This window comes from Ips typographus, linkage group LG2 (assembly GCF_016097725.1).
Source record: "Ips typographus isolate SLU linkage group LG2, UJ_Ityp_2.0, whole genome shotgun sequence".
In the NCBI taxonomy this organism is placed as follows: Eukaryota; Metazoa; Arthropoda; class Insecta; order Coleoptera; family Curculionidae; genus Ips; species Ips typographus.
Window position 1 is genome coordinate 19,502,795 of NC_138423.1, and position 22,311 is coordinate 19,525,105.

At 35.9% G+C, this 22,311-nt stretch overlaps 3 protein-coding genes across 10 annotated transcripts; 1 reads left to right on the plus strand and 2 right to left on the minus strand.

Annotated features, from left to right (window-relative positions):
- Positions 1 to 3,442: 3,442 nt before the first annotated feature.
- TrpRS (Tryptophanyl-tRNA synthetase) lies at positions 3,443 to 18,564 on the plus strand. Of its 4 annotated transcripts, XR_014177176.1 has the most exons (7): positions 8,281 to 8,574; positions 9,026 to 9,158; positions 9,341 to 9,619; positions 9,673 to 10,155; positions 10,210 to 10,411; positions 17,933 to 18,113; positions 18,170 to 18,564. XR_014177176.1 is itself a non-coding variant. In XM_081973770.1 (6 exons), exons 2-6 carry the CDS (start codon positions 8,427 to 8,429, stop codon positions 10,400 to 10,402), a joined length of 1,236 nt encoding a protein of 411 aa, XP_081829896.1. In that variant the 5' UTR covers positions 3,443 to 3,616; positions 8,392 to 8,426; the 3' UTR covers positions 10,403 to 10,591. The 4 variants fall into 4 exon arrangements, 3 of the variants coding, with proteins under 3 accessions (XP_081829896.1, XP_081829897.1, XP_081829895.1); XM_081973770.1 differs by lacking the exons at positions 17,933 to 18,113; positions 18,170 to 18,564 and adding an exon at positions 3,443 to 3,616 and having other exon boundaries at positions 8,392 to 8,574; positions 10,210 to 10,591; XM_081973771.1 differs by lacking the exons at positions 17,933 to 18,113; positions 18,170 to 18,564 and adding an exon at positions 3,449 to 3,616 and having other exon boundaries at positions 8,413 to 8,574; positions 10,210 to 10,591.
- LOC145725131 (uncharacterized) lies at positions 10,586 to 20,529 on the minus strand. 5 transcript variants are annotated; one of them, XR_014177175.1, is made up of 11 exons: positions 20,394 to 20,529; positions 19,998 to 20,106; positions 19,694 to 19,946; positions 19,279 to 19,483; positions 18,247 to 18,560; positions 17,019 to 17,135; positions 15,804 to 15,902; positions 15,499 to 15,760; positions 15,149 to 15,433; positions 14,368 to 14,639; positions 14,132 to 14,316 (listed from the first exon to the last, which is right to left on the minus strand). XR_014177175.1 is itself a non-coding variant. In XM_081973760.1 (10 exons), exons 1-10 carry the CDS (start codon positions 20,527 to 20,529, stop codon positions 10,635 to 10,637), a joined length of 1,953 nt encoding a protein of 650 aa, XP_081829886.1. In that variant the 3' UTR covers positions 10,586 to 10,634. The 5 variants fall into 5 exon arrangements, 3 of the variants coding, with proteins under 3 accessions (XP_081829886.1, XP_081829885.1, XP_081829887.1); XR_014177174.1 differs by having other exon boundaries at positions 14,368 to 14,650; XM_081973760.1 differs by lacking the exons at positions 14,132 to 14,316; positions 14,368 to 14,639 and adding an exon at positions 10,586 to 10,819 and having other exon boundaries at positions 15,499 to 15,748.
- Positions 10,883 to 13,785, minus strand: LOC145725135 (proton-coupled folate transporter-like). The gene is made up of 8 exons (XM_081973766.1): positions 13,196 to 13,785; positions 12,808 to 13,090; positions 12,557 to 12,758; positions 12,373 to 12,503; positions 11,632 to 11,733; positions 11,437 to 11,574; positions 11,142 to 11,382; positions 10,883 to 11,085 (listed from the first exon to the last, which is right to left on the minus strand). The coding sequence occupies exons 1-8, from the start codon at positions 13,526 to 13,528 to the stop codon at positions 10,968 to 10,970; spliced, it is 1,548 nt and encodes a 515-aa protein (XP_081829892.1). The 5' UTR covers positions 13,529 to 13,785; the 3' UTR covers positions 10,883 to 10,967.
- Positions 20,530 to 22,311: the final 1,782 nt, after the last annotated feature.

Sequence of the window (22,311 nt, forward strand, 5' to 3'; positions counted from 1 at the left end):
ATTAAACCCAGACACACACACTTTTTAGGTCTACAATCGTTCATACTCTAACAGAACATACCCAAATTAACAAAAATTAGTTGATTGATACAAGATTTTATTTGGTATTACTACAAAGGCTCTTAACTTTGGCAATAATGCACTGATTACAAAAAATTAATAATTGACTCTAGCCTTCCACCTACGTTACGGAATTGAAGTGTCTCTAATTACGTCACGTGGGATCGTGCCAGGCTCATGTTACCATTTTCTTTAAGCCTTTTATAAAAATAATAATATTCAAAAGCAAGACTTAGCACATTGTAAGGCAGAAACTGTATTAATTTAATAATTTAAGCATTAAATTCCCCTAAGGTAGTCGACCCCATTGTTCACAAGGCATCACAAGACTTTCTGGTAGAGTGGTCACGTGACCAACTGTCAAATCACTCGTTCCTATAGATCATTCCATTCTGGGGTAGTCAAAATTCAATCATTTTTGTTTATTGTTTACATTTACAATTTAGGCCTGAATTTTGATATGCAAACACAAAATTTGAAAAAACCTAGTTGGAGGCTTAATATTGTAATTTTGCATGGTTTTAGGGTGTTGAACTTGAAAGATGTGAAAAATAAGATAAAGGGCTTATTTTTAGTAGACAACCTACACTGGACTAAATTTTGCGGTAATAAGCAACTCAGCTTTGATATCAAAAGAATAATGAAGCATTATGTTGTAAAGATCCTATAAATATAACAATGCACGTAATTTTGTGGTTATCTCAGTCAGTCGTAGAAAGTTTTATTGTTCATTTAACTGCCATTCTACATAATATAAGTCTACTTTATGGTATATTTTGCGGTAAGCCCGCACAAGGAGAAAGGGTTTAATTAAGTTTTCTGCTTTATCAGAAATCGTTATTATTGTAGAAAAGTAATTAAATAATTAATAACACAACATAATTGCTGTTTTCGAACACTAGAGTATGACATTCTAACCAACTTTCTTGGTGACACTAATAAAACATTATAAAACGTAAAAAAAAATGTTAAAGACATTCTTAATTTAATATTTTATTTTGAGCGGAAACGAGATTGAACGCAGAGGAAACGCGTTATCAACGTCGTTTCCCACTCCTACGATCCCGCGTGTAATAAATAACCAATTCTGGTTATCTACACTTCGAAATGGCACATTTGTATCCTCTCTCTGGGTAATTTTACTATGATAATTATCGTATTAATTTCGTTTTAATTTAGGTTACGATGATGTAAGTCATCCGTTCGCCGAATTTTTGTGGTGGAATAAACCACAACTAAGAAAAGATTTTTTTATTTTCTATTTAGAACCAGAGAATATTGAGTTTTTGGAGGAATAGTTTATTTCACTCAAGTATGGAGATTTCAAAATTGGTTACAGAAAATTATATGTTAAGAAAATAAAACAACTTTAACACGTTGACTGTCCCTATATAAGAAATTTTTCCGATCCCTCAACGTCCAGTCATTTTTTAAAAGTTTTAAAATAGCTATTTATGTAACCAGTTACGAAAAGATCGATTTTGTGTAACGAATGAATGTTTGTAGGGCGAGCGCAGCGAGGTCCTACAATTTGAATGAGTTACACAATAAGACATTTTCGAAACGTGTTGCATACATAATTTTTTATAATTTTGACCAAAAAGCGGTAAAAACCATCTTTTAAAGTGATTTAACACAAATATTCACTTTCATAGCACCTTGTATAAACTGTGACAACGACATGTTATGATGGATGTCGCCCATATGTTTCTACGGAAATGCATAAAAACAAGGAGGGATGAAATGAATTTTTGATACTTTATGTAACTAGTTACATAAAGTAAAACGTTTTGTCACTCTAATCAGTTTTGAAAAGTGTCACTTTATATGCAAAAAATATATTTTAGGGTTCTCTGTATTAATCAATCAATGAGATCATTTATTTGTAATGGTTCACTCGTTTCATATGGTAAATTTTGAAATTTCCATTACTCATGTATCACTTTTTTAAATTTTTAGTCATTATTCGATTCATTACCAAAAAAGAAGACCAATAATCCATATAAATTCGTTTACATTATATAACATATCCACCTTTTCTATAAATCTCAATGAATGATTCTGTGGGTACTGATGTCCACAAATAAAAGGAGGCAGAAATGCAATAGGGCTTTTAATAAATAAACGTACGTATGACTATCTCTTGAACGCTCAAGTCTCTGACTGACAGTCAACAATAACGAAACGGTCGCTGAACACGTCACTGAATCAAAGTCCGTCGTGCCGTGGAACTTCAGGTAAGCAAGGTTGGCCCCAGGTAGTCAGGGAAAGGCATAGAGACCGCCACAGATACTCCCCCCCAAGTGACTTGGCCATAGTCCAGTTCAACCTGCCTGGTCACTGAAACGGACCTCCTTCTTGCGGAAGTAGGTGCGTAGGGGTGCTGCTAAAGTTGAGGATCTGCCTGAACCATTTTGAGGCTGTTCTTGGACTGGACATCGCTCGATGAAGGCCGGCCACTCCGTTGAGACTGTCACGGCTTCGCCTTGGATCTTGATCTTGAAAACCACGTCGGAAATACGTTCAAGAACTTCGTAGGGGCCTTCATATGGTGGTTGCAAAGGTTTCTTCACGGCATCAACTCTAAGAAAAACATGAGAACAAGTGAACAAATCTTGGTGAACAAAAGCGGCTTTCTTATGATGATGAGAGGCAGGAATTGAACAAATTAATTGCATGTGTTGTCTAAATTTTTCAAGAAAGTGTTGAGGATCATGGAGCATATCGACATCTGTGAAGAACTCTCCAGGAAGTCGTAACGTAGTCCCATACACCATCTTCGCAGCTGTGCCTTTTAGGCCCTCTTTGAAACTGGTTCTGAGTCCCAAAAGAACGGTGGGAAAAACGTCAACCCAATCATTGTTACCATGGCAGATGATAGAGGCTTTCAGAGAACGATGCCAACGTTTCACCATTCCATTGGCAGCCGGGTGGTAAGCTGTTGTTCGGAGCTCCAAAACGTGAAATCCAATGAGTGTAAAAAGCAGTGATAACAGTGTCCGCGGTGATGTCCTTAATTGGAATAGCTTCTGGCCAACGTGCGAAACGACCAATAACAGTTAAACAGTAACGAAATCCTTTGGATGCTGGTAAAGATCCAACTAAATCAAAATGAACATAAGCAAAACGACAATTTGGTATGTTAAAATGTCCAACAGGATTATTGGTATGCTGTGTAAATTTCTTTTCTATTGCCTTAACATACATAGGTAGTCAGTATGCGACGTGGAACGTATATAAGTACTTATCTACTGTGTTATTGAATAAAATTCGAACACAATTAGAACTGTATTGCTGGTTGCATATTTGTGAGAGTCAGTAGTTGCAAGGCATGTCGCCCACAATTCCTTATCAAGTGCGCCCTCTATTCGTGGCTGTCCTAAGTAACAGTTTCTTGTAGTAGACGTGTAAGCATAAAAGAGTCATAACCCAATATTTAATCAAGAATATTTGAAGGTGATTTTGGAGCAAATTATTTTGGGAGAAAATACGGTGGATCGAATTAGTTTTGGGTCCTTTATATTTACATCATTTATTTTGGAGTAAATTATATTTGGTATGTTTTGGATTATTAGGTTAGGAATAAATAATAAGAAAGAGAAGAAGACTTGTATCTTACCCAGCTTAACCTATAAAATGAAACTGTGGCGACACTGTCAGCAGTGTCAGCCGGCAAGAAGCAAAAAGAAGAATAGGACGCAAGGACCTGACTTCAGGGCGATGACGAGACACTTTAACTCAGGATTACAACACAAGATGGACGATTCTTGCTCAATGCTTACGTTTTTCGATCTCAATCATTTTCTAGTTAGTTCCTACAAAAATCTGTTATATTTGATTCTACATTGAATTCGAAGGGATTCAATAAAGTGGAGTGTTAAGTTGGTGAAGATTATTATTTTCCTTCTCCTTCTATGACACCCTTCATTGGTGACCCCGACACAAAAGAATCTACAAGCCAGAGTCAGACTTACTTTTTGGACGTTCTAGAACGCTGAACCATTCGAAAACTCACAACTCTCGCACCACAATGGCTACGGAACAACAAGGTACTTCATCATCTCTATCACCTTCAGTTGCAGCACCAGCTCCTACCCACATGGTAGAGAGAGTATCCTTAAAAGTACCACCTTTTTGGCCAAACGAACCGGCACTATGGTTTGCTCAGTTAGACAGTCAGTTTGCTATTAGTGGTATTGTGAATGACAACACCAAATATAATATTGTTGTGGCTAACCTAGACTTTAACCAAGTCCAACTCGTGCGTGACTTAATAGCACAACCTCCTACTGCCAATCAATATGGAACTATTAAGCAGGAACTCATACAGAGACTATCCGCTTCTCAACACCAAAAAATCCACCAGCTTCTTCAACAGGAAGAAATGGGTGATCGAAAGCCATCCGAGTACCTCAGGAAGCTGCAGAGTTTAGCACCAACTTCCCTTCCAGAGGACTTTCTCAGAACATTATGGACTGGAAGACTTCCCCAGCAGATTCAGACAATTCTAACCACTCAGGAAGGTATGTCACTAGACAACTTAGCCAAATTAGCTGACAAAATTCATGAGGTATGTACACCATCTTTAGCTTGTACAGTTTCTAGTGTAGATTCTGATATACACAAACAATTGGCTGAAATTGTTAAGCGTCTGGACAGATTGGAGACCAAAAGTTGTTGTCATAGACAACCACGCTCCAGATCTAGGACATCAGAGAGAACGACAACCAACAGGGCCTCGAACCAAAGTACTCTTTGCTATTATCATTCCAGATTCGGTGATAAAGCAAAAAAATGTAATAGCCCATGTTCTTTCACTATCTCGGAAAACTCAAGGGGGGAGAACCAGTAGCGGCGGGTTTTCTACCCTCCTCAAACCCGCGCCGCTTATTTGTGACTGACAATTCATCAAAAATTCGTTTTTTAGTGGACACCGGCGCCGAGGTTTCCATTTTTCCATACACTTTGCTTAAAGAAAGGCGTCCTCGCTCCAATTACCAGCTTTTGGCAGCCAACAACTCAGAAATTTCGACCTACGGACAGCGTACTTTCACCTTGGACTTTGGACTTCGCAGAAGCTTTCGTTGGACATTTCTTGTGGCCGATGTTTCACATCCAATTTTGGGAATCGACTTTTTATCTTTTTACAACATTATTGTAGATAGCAGAAAGCTCGCAATCTTTGACAGGACAACTGGCCTATCAACCATTGGAAATAATGCCAATTCTTACGGTCCTTTCATTCAAACTATGATTGTCCTTACAGAGTACCACAAACTTCTCAAAAATTTTCCATCACTTACCCAGCCACGCAACCAACACTCCAAAGCCAAACACAACACTGTTCATACCATTATAACTACCCCTGGCCCACCTGCATCAGCTCGCCCTAGACGTTTGGCACCTGACAGACTTGTCATCGCCAAAGAGGAGTTTCAATCCATGTTGGAACAAGGAATCATCCGCCCATCAAAAAGTAGCTGGTCCTCACCTTTGCATCTTGTTCCCAAAAAGGACACTTCTTGGAGACCGTGTGGAGACTATCGAGCTCTTAATGCTCGTACCGTTCACGATTCTTATCCGATCCCCAACATCAAGGACTTTACTCATGGATTGGCCAACAAGAAACTATTTTCCACCCTGGATTTGGTTCGCGCTTACAATCAAATACCGATTGCTGCTGATGATATACATAAGACTGCAGTGACAACACCGTTTGGTCTGTACGAATTTGTGTACATGTCCTTCGGGCTCAGAAACGCTGCTCAAACATTTCAGAGGTTTATGGATGAAATTTTCCGTGACTTGGATTTCTGTTTTGTCTACATTGACGACATCCTTGTTGCCTCTGAGTCAGCCGATCAACATTTAGAACATTTACGTATGGTATTCGAACGTTTATGCCAATATGGAATTTTAATAAATTCGTCAAAATGTGTTTTTGGCCAAAATAAAGTTCTTTTCTTAGGTCATGAAGTTTCGGCAGAGGGCATCAAACCAACAGACGAGAAGTTTTCTGCTATACGGAATTTTACCAAGCCCAACAACACTCAGCAACTTCGACGGTTTCTTGGGATGTTAAATTTCTACCGTTCATTCATTCCCAAGGCTGCTGAGCTTCAAGCACCATTACATGACTTACTTAAAGGTAAGCAGAAAAAACAGCAACCAATAACTTGGACTGATGTTGCAGTGAAGGCATTTGAGAGCTGTAAGGAAATCCTCGCTGAAGCCACCTTTTTGTCACATCCCTTACCTTCTGCTCAACTCATTCTGTCTACAGATGCGTCGGATTTTGCTGTAGGAGCCTCCTTACAACAAAAGAACAATGATCAACTTCAACCATTGGCTTTTTTCTCTCAGAAGTTAAATACTGCTCAGGCTAAGTATAGTGCTTATGACAGAGAACTGTTCGCCATTTATGCTGCTATTAAACACTTTCGATTCATGTTAGAAGGCCGCAGATTTACTGTTTTTACTGACCACAAACCAATCACTTTTGCTTTCTATCAAAAAAGTGACAAGTGCACTCCTAGACAGTTTCGATATTTAGATTTCATTGCACAATTTACCACTGACATTCGCCATGTTCAAGGTTCAGACAACATAGTAGCAGACTACCTTTCCAGACCTGAAATCTCGAGTATTGAAGATATTCAGATTAATTACCAAGCAATAGCTGCAGATCAGACTGACGACGCAGAACTAAACCAGCTGCTTACTGACTCCAGTTTAAATCTTCAACAGATTCAAATCCCAGGCACTGATGTTCAACTTTACTGTGATGTTTTTGAAAATAAATTTCGTCCTTATATCCCAGAAAAACATCGACTTAGTATTTTCAGAAAGCTTCATGGAATTTCTCACCCCGGTGTTAAGGCAACCATCAAGCTTCTGACCAGTCGTTTCGTATGGAGAAACATCAAGAAAGAAGTAGCCCTTTGGAGTAGGCAATGCCTCAACTGTCAACGCTCCAAAATCAACCGACATACTAAGACAGCTCACCAGAAAATTTCTATGCCTGACTACAGATTTGACCATGTCCACATCGACATAGTTGGACCATTGCCATCGTCCAGTGATTTTCGTTATGTGTTAACAATGATGGATCGTTTCACTAGATGGCCCGAAGCAGTTCCAATTAAAGACATGTCAGCAACCACCATTGCATCCACCTTTATTTCTACTTGGATATCGCGTTTTGGTGTACCCAGCAAGATTACTTCGGATAGAGGGAGACAATTTGAATCAAGCTTGTTCAAAGAACTTTCCAGATTCTTGGGTATTCTGCACATCAAAACAACATCATATCATCCTCAAGCAAATGGTTTTATTGAACGTTTTCATAGGACCCTTAAAGCAAGCCTCATTGCAGCCAAGTCGGATCGTTGGACTGAAGTTTTACCAATAACCTTATTGGGTCTTCGAAACATTTTCAAAGAGGACATTGATTGTTCACCAGCTGAGCTTGTTTATGGAACCACTCTTAAACTACCAGGAGAATTTCTAAATTCATCCACTGAACCAGCCAACGAAAATGAGTTGGTCAGCAAACTCAGAGCAACAATGTTAGAACTTCAACCTAGACCAGCATCTGATCATAGCAAGATTAAAACTTTTATCTCCAAGGACCTTTCAAGTTGTTCCCATGTTTTTGTGCGAAATAATGCAGTAAAACCACCTTTGACAGCGCCTTACTCTGGACCCCATCGTGTTATCTCCAGAAGTGACAAGTTCTTCAAGATTGACCTTGGCAATCGTAGTGACAACATCACAATAGACCGCCTAAAGCCCGCCTATCTGCCAGATGATTTCCAGATCCAGTCCGAACATTCGTATGCGCGCCTTGAAGAAGTTCGAAAATCTCCCGCAACGTTGCCAGCTAAGACAAGGAAAACAGTTCGTTTCGCGACTTTGTCGCTGGACGGGGGGTACTGTGGCGACACTGTCAGCAGTGTCAGCCGGCAAGAAGCAAAAAGAAGAATAGGACGCAAGGACCTGACTTCAGGGCGATGACGAGACACTTTAACTCAGGATTACAACACAAGATGGACGATTCTTGCTCAATGCTTACGTTTTTCGATCTCAATCATTTTCTAGTTAGTTCCTACAAAAATCTGTTATATTTGATTCTACATTGAATTCGAAGGGATTCAATAAAGTGGAGTGTTAAGTTGGTGAAGATTATTATTTTCCTTCTCCTTCTATGACACCCTTCAAAACAATTTCAGTTTTGATATGATGCAATGTGATTTTTATTATTAATTATCAAAACTAGACTAAAATAGTTAAGAGCATATAATTTATTAGTAAAAACAGTGACTTTTACAGATTTTGATAAATTCCTTCTAGATAAAGTGAGTAGAATGTCGGCAGATTTAAAAAATCATGTAGAGGAGTTGAGCCTGCAGGAGGACCAGATGGAAAACCAAAAAAAAAGTGAGGAAGATCAAGTGGACCCGTGGAATGTTGTAAGCAAATCCGAAGCAGGAATTGATTACGATAAGCTGATATGTGAGTATTCTGATTGTCTAAAAGAATTTTTTTTATTAGTCAATTTACAATTTATGAAAAGTACATGAAACCTGATTATTGCCACATTTGTGCTGTCAAACAGGACTTTAATAGCTCCTGTATTGTTTTCAATATATCAGAGGACAAATTTTTTTTTCCCTAATTTTAAGTTTTTAAGTGGTGTACTTGCTTTATTTTATGCAAAGCTTTTCCTATTTGTTATAAAGGGATTTAACGTGTGTATGCCTGCATTTTTGACACACACTGCCAGGGTTTCTATGACTTTTGATAATCAAATCATAAAGAAATATTTATGGAAAAAGGGTCATTATCATATTGGTATGACCATAGGTTAAAGAGTCCTTTATTTTGAGGAGCCTACTATTAATTTTAACATTTAAAAATTTTAATATAACTTGACCTCAAGATCTGAATTGTTTTTTTATTGTAGTGAGATTTGGAAGTTCCAAAATTGATGAAGAATTACTTACACGTTTTGAGAAAGTTACTGGTAAGCCAGTTCATCATCTTTTAAAAAGAGGATTCTTTTTTTCACACCGTGATATGCATTCTATTTTAAATAGGTAAGTTTCATAGGTTTGATTGTGATATACAATAATCTTTAAGGACCAATATTATTCCATATTTTATCATTTGGTTGGACAGTGACAACTTTTTATAAAGCACTGAATAGCTTTGGTAACACTGCACAAACTAATAAAATTGAGGTCACAGGCAAATGTATCCAGCTTTTGAATTATTGTAGATTTGAACAAGGAAAACCTTTCTACCTCTACACAGGAAGAGGTCCCTCCTCTTCATCAATGCATTTGGGGCATTTAATACCTTTTACCCTTTGTAAATGGCTACAAGACGTTTTCAACTGTCCACTGGTAATTCAATTAACAGATGACGAGAAAACTTTATGGAAAGACTTGACAGGGGAAGAAGCCTACAAAATGGGACTAGAGAATGCTAAGGATATTATTGCTTGTGGTTTTGATGTTAATAAAACGTTTATTTTCTCTGACTTTGCATATATTGGGTTAGTTTTGTTTGGTGTAGCCATTAAATCAATGTTAAAGAACTTGTTTGCAGTCAAAGATCGGAGTTTTACCGCAACATGATTCGTATTCAAAAATGTGTTACGTTCAATCAAGTGAAAGGAATTTTTGGATTCGACGACAGCACTGTGATTGGTAAAATAGCATTTCCAGCAGTTCAGGCATCCCCCGCACTGTCTACGTCCTTTCCGGATATATTTGGCACTCAGAAAATTCCTTGTTTAATTCCCTGCGCCATAGATCAAGACCCCTACTTTAGAATGACTAGGGACGTTTGCCCTAGAATAGGGTTTGACAAACCTGCACTGTTGCATTCCAAGTTCTTTCCCGCTCTACAAGGAGCAAAAACTAAAATGTCGGCGTCGGAATCAAACAGCACGATTTATATGAACGACACGCCTAAACAGTTGAAGAATAAAATCAACAAACATGCATTTTCGGGTGGACAGGCCACAGTTGAAGAGCATAGGAAACTGGGAGGAAACTGTGATTTAGATATATCCTATCAGTATTTAAGGTAATTCAAAATGTTTGGCTAAGTAAAACATATAAAGTATTGGAATTGTTGCAGATTTTTTCTGGAAGATGATAATAAACTGGAGCAAATCAGAAAAAGCTATGCTAGTGGGGAGTTACTTACTGGAGAATTGAAAAAAATTCTTATAGACACATTGACGCCAATTCTGGCCAAACATCAGGAAATTAGGAGTAAAATTACCGATGAGACTTTGACTATATTTATGACTCCAAGGAAGCTGTGCTAATTAAATTAGGTAATCACATTTTTTTATCAAACTTTTTATTATATTACTGTTTAATAATTGTTTCTGGAAAGAATTTTCTTTATTTATTTCTTAAAATATTTATTGTTATTTATTTTATTTAAAATAGTGCTTTTGGGATGTATAGCGCATGGAGTTGCGTTTTTTGCATAAATATGACTTAAAAAATTAGGGAACTTTTTATTTTTAGTAATTTTTTAGTACAAAACTTGCCCTAACGTCTTTTAAGTTGATTAATGGACCGTTTAACATCTACTTTTAAATCAATACAAGCTTCCTTATGTTTCTCAATGCGATTAGGAAAAAACTTTCGTTTGCACTTAGAACATTCCACCAGTTCGGTCAGGTGATTCTCCCATATACGATCGAATGTTCCTTGAAAGTCCACTCCTCCTGAAGCTGAAACAATTTTTTTTTATAAAACCAGTTGCAATACACTTAAAATATACAAAATGAAACCCGTTATTATTTCCGAAAAATACGGATTATGTTTTATTAAGTTATACACAGTATAAATATTATCACATTTTAAATATGCAGGTGTTATTCATGCTATCAATTTTCCTGTGGCGTTTTGAGGTGAAACTTTCAACAACTCCTCATTTTGTGCGTTATTCACTTTGTCAACTTCAAGTAAATCTTTTTTGTGCTCCAAATACAGCCAGCTGAAAGCATACAAGTATTGAGAAAACATTCCAACAAAGCAGTAAAGTGAACTTACTAAAAAATAAATAATGAAGGAACAGTCAGTGCTCCCCCAACTAAAAAGAAACAACCAGGCAAAGTGTCAATAGACAATGCGTATATCTTGCTGTATAAAGGTCCGTAAATAAGTGGAACGATAGCCTCAAATATACCGAAAAGGGAATTGATTTTACCCAACTCTTCCGGTCCTACAAGTTTACTGATTAAAGCCCTCATCGCTATGAAAGAGGTACCACTAAGAATTTCCACCACGGCCCCTATTAAAAAAAATATTAAAGAAGTCTGTTTGATTCGTAAATTAAACAAAATACCGAGATAAAAAGCAATCGGCCCAGTAGCAAAGGCGTAGAGGCCAGCAGAAAGTATTTTGGATGTGCATGAGATTATCCCTAAGATGGAGTCATCTAGCTTCAAGAATTGTGAGAAAAATGCTAGTGAAAACATTGCTCCTAAATTTAAAATCGTGTTTCAGCAATAACTGTTAATTAGAGTTTATGTTTGTTTACCTAAAGTGTTGGTTACAAATTGGAATGTGCAGAAAATGCTGTATTGAACAGAGTCCCATTTCAATCTCAGACGGACGAAAAAGTACACCACATTCATTTCTCCTACAAATATTCAATTACATTCTTTTATAATACTGAAAAAAATCATTGAAATTATTATCAATGGAACGAATGTGGTAGTAAACAGATTCAACACGACCCAAGATGTTGAGAATAATGCTGACAAGGACCAGAAGAAGGTATATAATACGTAACGTACTAATACTAATACGTAAGTAATTTAACATTGGAAACCTACCGAAAGTTTCAAAAACGTTAAATGCCTTTAAAGCACACTGTGTAATACAACAAACTAGTATTAGTAATGGATAAACTAAGTTGATCGTGCTCCAGATACTAGTTGTAACTGAAAATGTGTTGTAAATCTCTTTCGGTATCATAAAAAATGCATCGCACCGTATTTTCTTAACTTAACCTGGCTATGCCCAAAGTCTCTTATTATTCTATTCATTATCTTCGGGCCCTAACTGTTTTATAGTGGATAGTGCAACGAGATTTTGGATTTGCATAGATACTATCTGTATTTTCGACGAGGGTTGATTTTAAAAATAGAATTAGGTCACACAATGATAAGCGAAACTGAATAATTGTAGTCATTTCAAGAAAAGGGGGTAAGTCCTTGCACTACATTTCTTATTGAACCAACCAAAACAAGGTGATTGTAGTATCTTTCAAACTTACCGTAAAAAGGCCCAACGATAATGACAAACAGCACCATAATAGCCACCACTCTTTTATTTCGTCCGCGTTTATTACCTGACTTAACAATTGTTTGGAGTGTTTCTTTAATATATTCACTTTTGAAAAAATCACTACAAATTATCCAAAAGTTAGTTTTAAATATAAGAAGATTCAGTGTACCAACCTACAAAACCCACGACTTTCAATCCTCTTATCTGGTGACTTTGTACAAGTATCTTCGATGCGAAAATATCCATAAATCAACGAAACGCTGTACATGGCTAAAGCAATATAGTACACCCCGTAGAATCCCGTATACTCATACAAAACACCACTCAGCGCAGTTCCAATGCACATACTGATGTTAGACAAAGTGTTAAGAGCACCTGCAAAACAAGGATCATAAAGAAATTCAGTTGGAAAAAAATCACTTACCAACTCTTACGGTGAGTTCTTCTTCAGTACTCACGTCACTGACATAACTGTAAACACCGGTAAACATGGCAAACCATGTGCCGGTCATAGCAGGAAATAAGGATTCGCTTATGGAGCTTACTTCCATAGGGAGTTCGTAGTAAAAGTAGGTACAAACGAGTAGACCGATAACTGAGACAATGTCACCTATCACAGGTACCAACATGCAAGGCTTTCTTTTTAAATATCTGTCACTCCAAGCTCCGAGGAAGAGAAGAAGTATTCCAGGAATTACACTTTGTATCTAGCAAAAAAAATGTACCAAAAATATTAAAATAAAATTTCTGTCACCAACTGTCTTGTTTGCGATACAGTTATCTTAATTACTTAATTTTAAATTTATACTTACAACATTCTTCATAATGGACATGTTAGTAGCTAAAGTCTGGACTAGTTCCTCGTCCATTTTGTATCCAGGATAACTACTCTCGTTTCCATTAGTAAGAGCGTCACAATTCTCTATTGGAATTTTTAAATTAACGCGACACGCCTTTTCCATATTCAAATTTTGCACTGCTAATATAATCATCGTACTTGGCATGATGTACAACACTAAAGTTGGTTCTATGGTGATGTTGGATAGTAGAAACTTGACTTTGGTAAAAAATGGAATTTTTTCCTGCAAAACTTCCGATGGAGCGATCATGGTTTGCAAACCTTCCATACTTTTGGTTTTCTCCATTTTTTTTTTGGTAATCACACTTTTTTTGCACACTTCACTCACACGAAATTATAGAATGGAAACATATCGTAATGCGAACTGCGGATCTAAAGAATAATACTTTGAAAGATAGCGTGGTGTGTTTGATTTTTGATATAAAATGTTCTTTTTTCTATACAGATTCTGTTTACTTTAGTCTTGTGTGCTTCAGTAAGTGTTGATTTTGATAATACTGTTATGTTATTGTCGAAACCTGACGAAGTATTTGACATAATACACTAATACTGTATGGATGATCATACACCCGAACATAGGTGAATTTTACAGTAGATAACATCAACATAAATTTTCCAACAAACTTGAATTAACAGAGTTTTTTACTGAACGATAACGAATGCAAAATCGTTAATAGTTTATTTTTGTATTTAAAAAAGTATGACCTTTTCTAAATAATTTAACACAATCAACTTCACTCGTAGATACTCAGAAACAGGATTACAACTATATCTAATTGAATCATCAATCTATAATATAAATTCTTAATTGATCGAAGTTAAATGAATTATTGGATTCTCTTAACACCATTTATAATAATTCATTGAAAATTTTATAATAAAACTACGATTTAAAACTTAATTTCCTATATTTGTTTTTGAGTTAACATGATTACATTCCCTTACAGCTACGTTCATGAACAGCCACTCGGTCTGGATTAAAAGTTCTGTGACACATTTTACAAGGCACCAGCTGACTCAGATGACATTGCCAATTAGCATCGCTGATTTCTTGAAAATTCAATTTTCCAGCCCCTAAAATAAACAAACTGTAAAACTTTTCAATGTTAATTTAGATGATCTTACATTTTTTAAGTTCATATTTACATAGGCTAAATGAGGATTTTTTTGTCTCTTGCAGGGCAACGTGTGATATGAACATGCTATAGGGTGGAAATTATGACTGGACTGAGCCGACAGTATAATTATTATTGCCTTTGCTTTCGTGTTCGTAGCCATCCGTCGCATAAAATAATTCGTGAGTTTTATGGTGTTTGGGGTGAACGAACGCAAAATTCCATACGGTTTCACAAGTTAAACTCTCTTATAGTAGCAATATTGAAGTAACTTGTACTACCCTGGAATTACACTAAACCAACATTACACAATAATAATTGCAGCAACGATATTCACTACAGATAACACAAGTTTCACCAGATTTGTTTTGTTATTGCCAAATTATTATCAACACAAAAACAAAAGGATATGTTGATTGAGTAGTTATACTTCACAATAAATTTACTAAATAGGTTTAAGGAAGGTCATGGCAAAACAAACTTATCATAAAGAAAGAAATAATATTTCGACAAGTCAAATTAAAACTGGGAAGTTGTTTTTGTAGGAAAATTGGATTAACGGAAAATTTTGTGGGGTGAACAAACTATCGATTGGTTTTTAAGTGTAAGGACAACAAGGTCACTCAACTCGATTCAATTAGAATTACCAATATAAACTAATAATATTTTCCTCACCAATCAGTAGTTTGGTGGCAATATTAAATTTCAGGCATAATAAATGTGGCAATAGTGATCATTGCTACCAATTGCAAAACTGTGAAATTTGAGATTGAGACATACAGAATACTCACCGGTAAATTTTATATCCGGCTTTAAAGGCACTGATCGTCGTTTACTCGGGGGCAACTTATCATTCTCGACTTTCCACTTTTTCAAACATTGGGGTTCGTGGATGTAAATCGAATTGACCGTGAACAGTCTGCCGCATAAATAACAGGGAAACATTGGAGATTTTCCCCCCGACGTGGGTCGCTCATCTTTGTCGCTCTTTGGAGACGATTTTACCGAAGACGTCCTCGATGGCGGTTGTTCTGATGACGGAGTAGTAGCAAGAGACTGATGGGACACACTTTTCCCTGTAACCAAAGTTATTTTGATACTATTAGTAGATGGATTTATGAAACAAACATTTGTAACACACCTGCAGGTCTTAGAGGAGCCGGGCTTCTCATGTCGTATGGCAAACTCTCGTTTTCCACGTGCCACTTTTTAAGGCATTGTTTTTCGTGGATTTTTATTGAGTGAGCGCCGAATTTTTTGCCGCAAATATAACATTGGACGGATTGCGGTTGTGCTGTTCTGGTGGAGGTTGAAGTGGACGGAGGGTCCGAACTGTGCGACATGGGAGAGGAGGAAGAAGTGTAGAGGGTATCGTTCGACGATGATTTCTTCTGCAACAAAATCTGAAATTAAAATTACGAATGGAAAGGAAAAGAAGAAACTTACAGGATGAGTGACGATTTGCTGTTTACAACTCCTCTGATGAACTTCCAAACGATCAGGAAAAAATGTCCTACCGCAATTCGTGCAAGGTACCAAAGTTGCCTGTAATTATTACAGATGTATCTTGAACTGACTTAACTGAATAGATTATAGTCACGTTTTTTAAACAAAGCAGAAAAACTGTCAAAGCCATCGTATCGTGAAAATCTAAGTTATAAAGGCTAAAAATAACGACCCTTATTGTCATCATGTGTATAAAATTAAGGGAAGAAAAAACTACTTTTGTACAGCCTAGTTTGCGATAAATATATGGTTTTAACCAGATATAATCAAGATTCTACTATCTGACCGGCTTGAAGGACCTAATGTGTTTGTAAAAGTGCATTTTATAATTTATAGCAAACTGCATTGAAAAATATACTCTTAGCAAAGACATAAGTCTCGTTGGTTTTGGCGCTCCATGAAGTGCGCAGAGCAAATTTGACATCACGTTAACGTACTTTGACAGCTGGTGATAATATTGATTTGATAAATCACATCATCGGGAAGTCAAAATTGCTCTGCACTCTTCATGTTTAACTAATGTCGACTAATTAAACATAAAACTGGTTTAACCACACATTCCTAATTTTTAGTATAAACCCAACAATAAAACGGTAGTAAACCTAAATGCAAAGAGGTGTGTTCGTGTAATTATTATGTGAGAATAAACAGGAATAACGATCCGGATCAATTGAATAAATTAAATCCTTGAATTAGTTCATTCCGGGCTTGAATAAAATGGTCAAGGCTGATTTTTTGTTCACTCATTGCAATCCTTGCATAAAAATGCCCAGAACTACAGATAACGCGTTATTGTTGATAACAATAGAACAGTATCGATGTGACAATCTCAATAACAAAACGGCATGCATACGGTCATTTTGAAAACCGTCAACTTTTAAAATATTCCTCGCATGTTCCAATATAATTATTGGTAAGGGGTTGTTCAGTGTTTCAAAGTTCAGGGTCAATATTATTGTATAGTCAGGGTTGGAAATTGCTTTCATACATTTGTCATACCAGGCCCAAGTGTGACGTATTATAACGTGCTAGAGGTCTTTTGTGGATATATTCGATCATGTGTGTGATATTGATTTTCTAATTAAGGCTTCAACTTCGGTTTGTATTAATTGAGTATTCCACCAAAAAATTTTTTTTAATATTGTGTCAACTTGCCTGTGAAGATTCCCAAGCTAACTGGTTCCACTCCTTTTGGGAAATATTACCTTCAGGTTTAACAGGACGTTTTCGTCTTAAATTTGATGGTAAACTAGCATTTTCTCTCTCCCATTTCTGAAACGATAACAACAATTATTATCAATCACACCAAATAAATAGTGACATTGAAGTTCAAATAATGCGACTTATTGCTTTCTCTGTCTTTTATGTGTTAAAAATGAGCCACTTTGAGGTTTTGGAAGAACAAACTAATGGTGAACTATGTGAACCATTCAAACTATCAAAGCTTAGTATACAGTTGTTAATTATTCTAATCCACTTTTTTAAGTTAACTAGGTAACATAAGTTACAAACATGGCACACATTGAAATAAGGTCAAGTTAATGAGGTAAACCGTCTGAATAACAAATTTTTTTTCACTTTGATAATAATCATACCTCGTAAGAGTTTGGATATAATCTGTCTAGAATATTCCTGGGTACATTACAGCAACAACGACACTCACCCATTTACGAGTTTTTTTTTAAATAAATCTACAAACATAAACATACAATCAATATACAACTCAATCGTTCAGTGGCTATATACGCAAACGAAATGAAAACAATCTCAAGCAATTAGAAAAAAATAGTGACATAATGATAATTTGCAAACTACCATCATCCTTGGATATCGACCCACGAAAATTTTCATGCTAACGAAGTTACAAAAACAATGATGATTGAACCTACATCGACACCGGTTCGATCCACTTTTGCTGGTAATCTAGTCTTTGTGGAATGTTGTTATACAATAATTTTTTAAAGCTTTTAATTAGTATAGCTAAGTAAGCATCAATAGGTAAAGTTGTCTTTAATAAAATTAGCATATTTTGTGTGTGCCGGTAAAAGCATTGATTTCTATTTATGAAGGTACGCTCCACAAAGCAGTATGCAAATTTATGCTGCAATAAAACTGAATCAAGACTAGAAGATATCCGCCTGAAGGATTTCCACCTGGTTTAAAATAGCTAAGGCCGAAGTGGGTCAGATTGAAGCCTAAAGGTCAACAGGGTTGTAGTGTCCATCTAGAGCACCTTTAATTAATGCTTTGGTACTAAGAACTTCAGTTATTGAGTTAATTTATCGTTTTTATTAAACATTTTTTAGATTGACCAGTTTCGAAGTTAATCAACTTGTTAAAAATATGTAGTGCTCATATACAGCTGGTAAATTAATAAACATACCTCTAAACATTTGGGTTCGTGTAGAGACAACGATGCGGTACCAAACTCCCTGCCGCAGATGTAGCAAGTCAAAGTCCGTTTACCTCCAGAACTACCACGAGAAGGCGTGCTCGACTTCCTGCCCATGGTATCCGGATGTGAAGGCGATTCCTTTCGACGCGTAGGCGGTACCACCGCAACAAGAGGAACCGGTAAAGTACCACTCGAAATTGAGGATTTCTTCACGGGTGACGTTTTTCGCTTGGTGTCAGTGGCAATGGTGCCATTTTTTGACTTGTACTTGATTGCGATGGGTTTTTGGACAGAACTTTTCACTGAAAAATTGAGAAGAATTGATTGTTGGATAGGGCACTAGATTGAAATTTGGCAAAAAATGTGAGAAACACCATTTAAGTTAACGCATTGACATGTAATATGGACATTATTATAGAGAACCATTCAGGTGTCTCAATCAATACTATTTTGTGATACCAAAAATAAAAAGAGTCATATACTTCTTACCAGACATTGAAATAGCTGTAAAAATCAAATAGATATTGGAAAACTCAAAATGGTAATTATAATAATAAAACGCGCGACTATAAACATTAAAAACGCGGACAATATTCAAGTTTCTCTGTCATCGAATGAAGTGTTATTAATTTAGGAAATGATTTCAAAACAACAATGCTATAATATATGCGCCATATCACCGTCGATTTGACCGAACTCGAACCGTTCAGCATCAAATACTTAATAGGTAATGACGAATTGCTAATAATAACTGTTTTACTACCTAATTGCTTCGTGCGAATCGATATTGCTCGGTGACCGTGATATTCCTAGATCACAACATAGAAAAACTTCAATAATTAAACATACAGGATGTTCCAGAATTAATAAATAAATGCATTTTTTTTCTGATATCTATTCAAAATTTATAGTCAGAAGAATAAGTAAAAATGTCTCGTTTTGCTGATTGAACTGATATATAGATTATACTGCACTTTTTGATGAGGGTTTTGACAGTTGTACAGTTGAAGCATCACTTACCTGGAACTTTACCCGTTTCCTTTACAGGTTGGTTTTTCCTGGGGCTGAGTTTCAATGGAGTAGCTGGATGACTGTGAAACCGCTCGGGTAGGTCAGGTCGGCCGCAAGTCTTACATGGAGACGGCAGTTTGGTCGATTTCACCAGGTCAGGTGATGGCATTCTTCTCGTTTGTATTGTTGCTAGGTTCGGTTTTCTGGATGGCACCTTTCAGGTTACAGTAAAAAAGTCAAAAAGATTACTGACATATTACATGACGAAATTAACATAGATATTAATTTCTCCAAAGATGTGCATTAAATGCATGCATGCAGGCAAGAACCAGCAAATATTGCCAAAATCAAAGTAAAATGGAATGCAGCAAACAATCATCACATTCACTTTATACTTTGATTTTCACCATATTGTTAAACTGACCTTAAGAGTTTTGTTATTGTTATTAGCATCATTAACGCTATTCTTAATGGCTATAATGCTGGGTTGCTTCACGCGATTTATCACAGACTTGTTGGTGCTCCTGGAGCTTCTCGATCTCACTCCTAGCTTTGAAGGAACTTGAAGTTTAGCACTCTGGATTATGCTGCTTTCCTCGTCTTCGTGGCTGTCGTCGTTCGGTTCGGGTTTTTTACGTTTCTTTTTCGATTTCTTAACTGGGTCCGCACTTAAAATGCTTCAAAACAATTGTGACACTAATGAGTTTATTATGTATTTATGTTTGTACCTTAATGGTTTCTTAAAGTTGCCCTTTGATGGTTTCAAGATTAAAGGCATCCTACATAAATTTGTAATGTTTAGGAACTCCTTTCGGATCAAACTCATGTCGATTATTGCTGAAAATTAGTGATATCTTTTAATCACATGAAGAACTTATATTTAATGTTTATTTTTAAATGCAGTGGAATTATTACTAAAACTTGTTCTGTCGAAAAATTTATTTATTGTTACTCATTTCAAATCGACAATTTGGTGAACAATTTTTTCTGTGCCAATCATAGGCTCATAAAAGATTTATAATGATATATAGATAAATTTAAACTAAGTTAGGGAGCTTCAATAAATACTTAATATGCTAAGTTTGGAATAATTAATGCTTAACTATTACTGATCGAAAACTTACTCATATATCGTATATCCAAGATTGTCGGTTTTTCCAAAGTAGCAGTTAAAGGCCTTTCTTCATCTTTGTTAATCTTCTTATTTCCTTTTAAGGGCCAAGTTTTGGTGAACAATTTGAGACCCGGATTTTTCGGCATTTTTACTTCACTTTTTTTATGAAAAAAAATTAGAAAAAAATGGTTAACAACACGTAATCGACATCGTATACTCGCGAACGAACACAGTCGTTACCGTGCGTGTTTGGCTACCCTTTTTAGCCACCCCTCAACGTCGCCTAAACCATTCACAAACTAAAAACAAATCCTTCTACCTTGTTTTTAACTAAATCGAACATATGAAGAATTGTATTGAGCCGGTAGATGTAGAGACAAACCTTAAGCTTATCAGGGTAAGTTGCGCATTTTTATGTAAAAATGGTCAGTTAACAGTTTAGATTATTAAGAAAGGTTTTGTCAAACTGAAAAGAGCTTAATAACACCTTGAAATGAAGTGTGATGTTCGTAATATGTATTGGAATAGTCAACTCCACTCTTCAAACTCGATTTCAGTTTGAAACCTACGCGCAAGACTTGGGTCAGCTTTAGTGAATTACAACATTGACCGTTTATTTCTTAAAAAGTTACTTTAAGTTTTCCGTTGAACATTGCTTTACTGATCTTATTCCCCATGACTAAAAACTCCGAAAAAGGAAATGCTGAATCAACACCATCCTACGCGCGGGTATTGCAACTTTTGCACTAACAGCCACAATAAAACCATATCATTAGTAAATTCAAAAAAAAAAACTCTTATATAGTGAAATATATAGAGTGGCCAAACAAACATGTTGATATAAATATCACAACTTGCTTAATTTGAAATACTCTGTATGACTTAAATTTAATAAGTCCAAGTGCATAAACTGATTTAATGAATTAATTAAAATAGAAAATTGTTACAAATCTGAGAAAATTGACGAATCATCAATTCAAGATGAAAACCACTTTACAACAGGATTTAAGAGTATTAAAGTCTTTAGGGATCATAGATTAATTTCTTGGGTCATTTAAGGTCATCAAAGTATTCTTTAACTTCTTCAGGTCATGTATATTATTGCTTTAGATTTCACTTAAAATTATCTTCTAAATAAAAACTATGTTTATAATATTACACCTTAAAAATTTCAAATATTGTTTGTATAGATTTACTTAAAATAAAGTTATTGAATATAAAATGATTCAATAAAATACAATATAGTCACTATAAGATTATGCTGAAATAAAAAAAATACATATTTTGATACATCAATTGTCAATAATAATTAAAAGTATCACAGGGAACAAAATAATTTCTTTCCCTAAAAACTAGTATCACACTTAAATTATCATCCTGGTTTTTCTTTTTTTACTATGTTTTTCAACAATTAAATCCAATTGATCTGCATAGTCTGTTCCTCTAATTGCTGGATGGTATTGCTTTAAAATCTGGCATAGCTGAAATAAACTAAGTAAGAAACTTCATTAGGCAAATGAAATATACTTACATTACGAATAAACATCCGATACGCTGGATCAAAGTAACTGCGCCCCAACATCACAGTCAATTTAAGTAAGTTATCCCACTTACGATTTAGCAAAGCATCTACAATGGCTGCTTGCACCAAACGAAACCCTGTAAAATGGGTGTTATGTTCTCCGAATTGCATCTTGGCCCTGCATGAGTTTAGCTTTTTTGTCACTTTATCAACATTTCTGTGAAGTATTGTATCTTCAAAGTGCTTCCAGTTGGTCGCTGAGATATGAGGAAAAATTACCTCAGACTCCTGAGAATCACCCTCAAACTCATTCTCTATCACTGTAGTTTTAGTTTTCTTTTTCGAGTATCCGATTTTTCTGCTGGCTTCGCCTACAAGTGTTTGGATAATACTGGTTCTAGTTCTA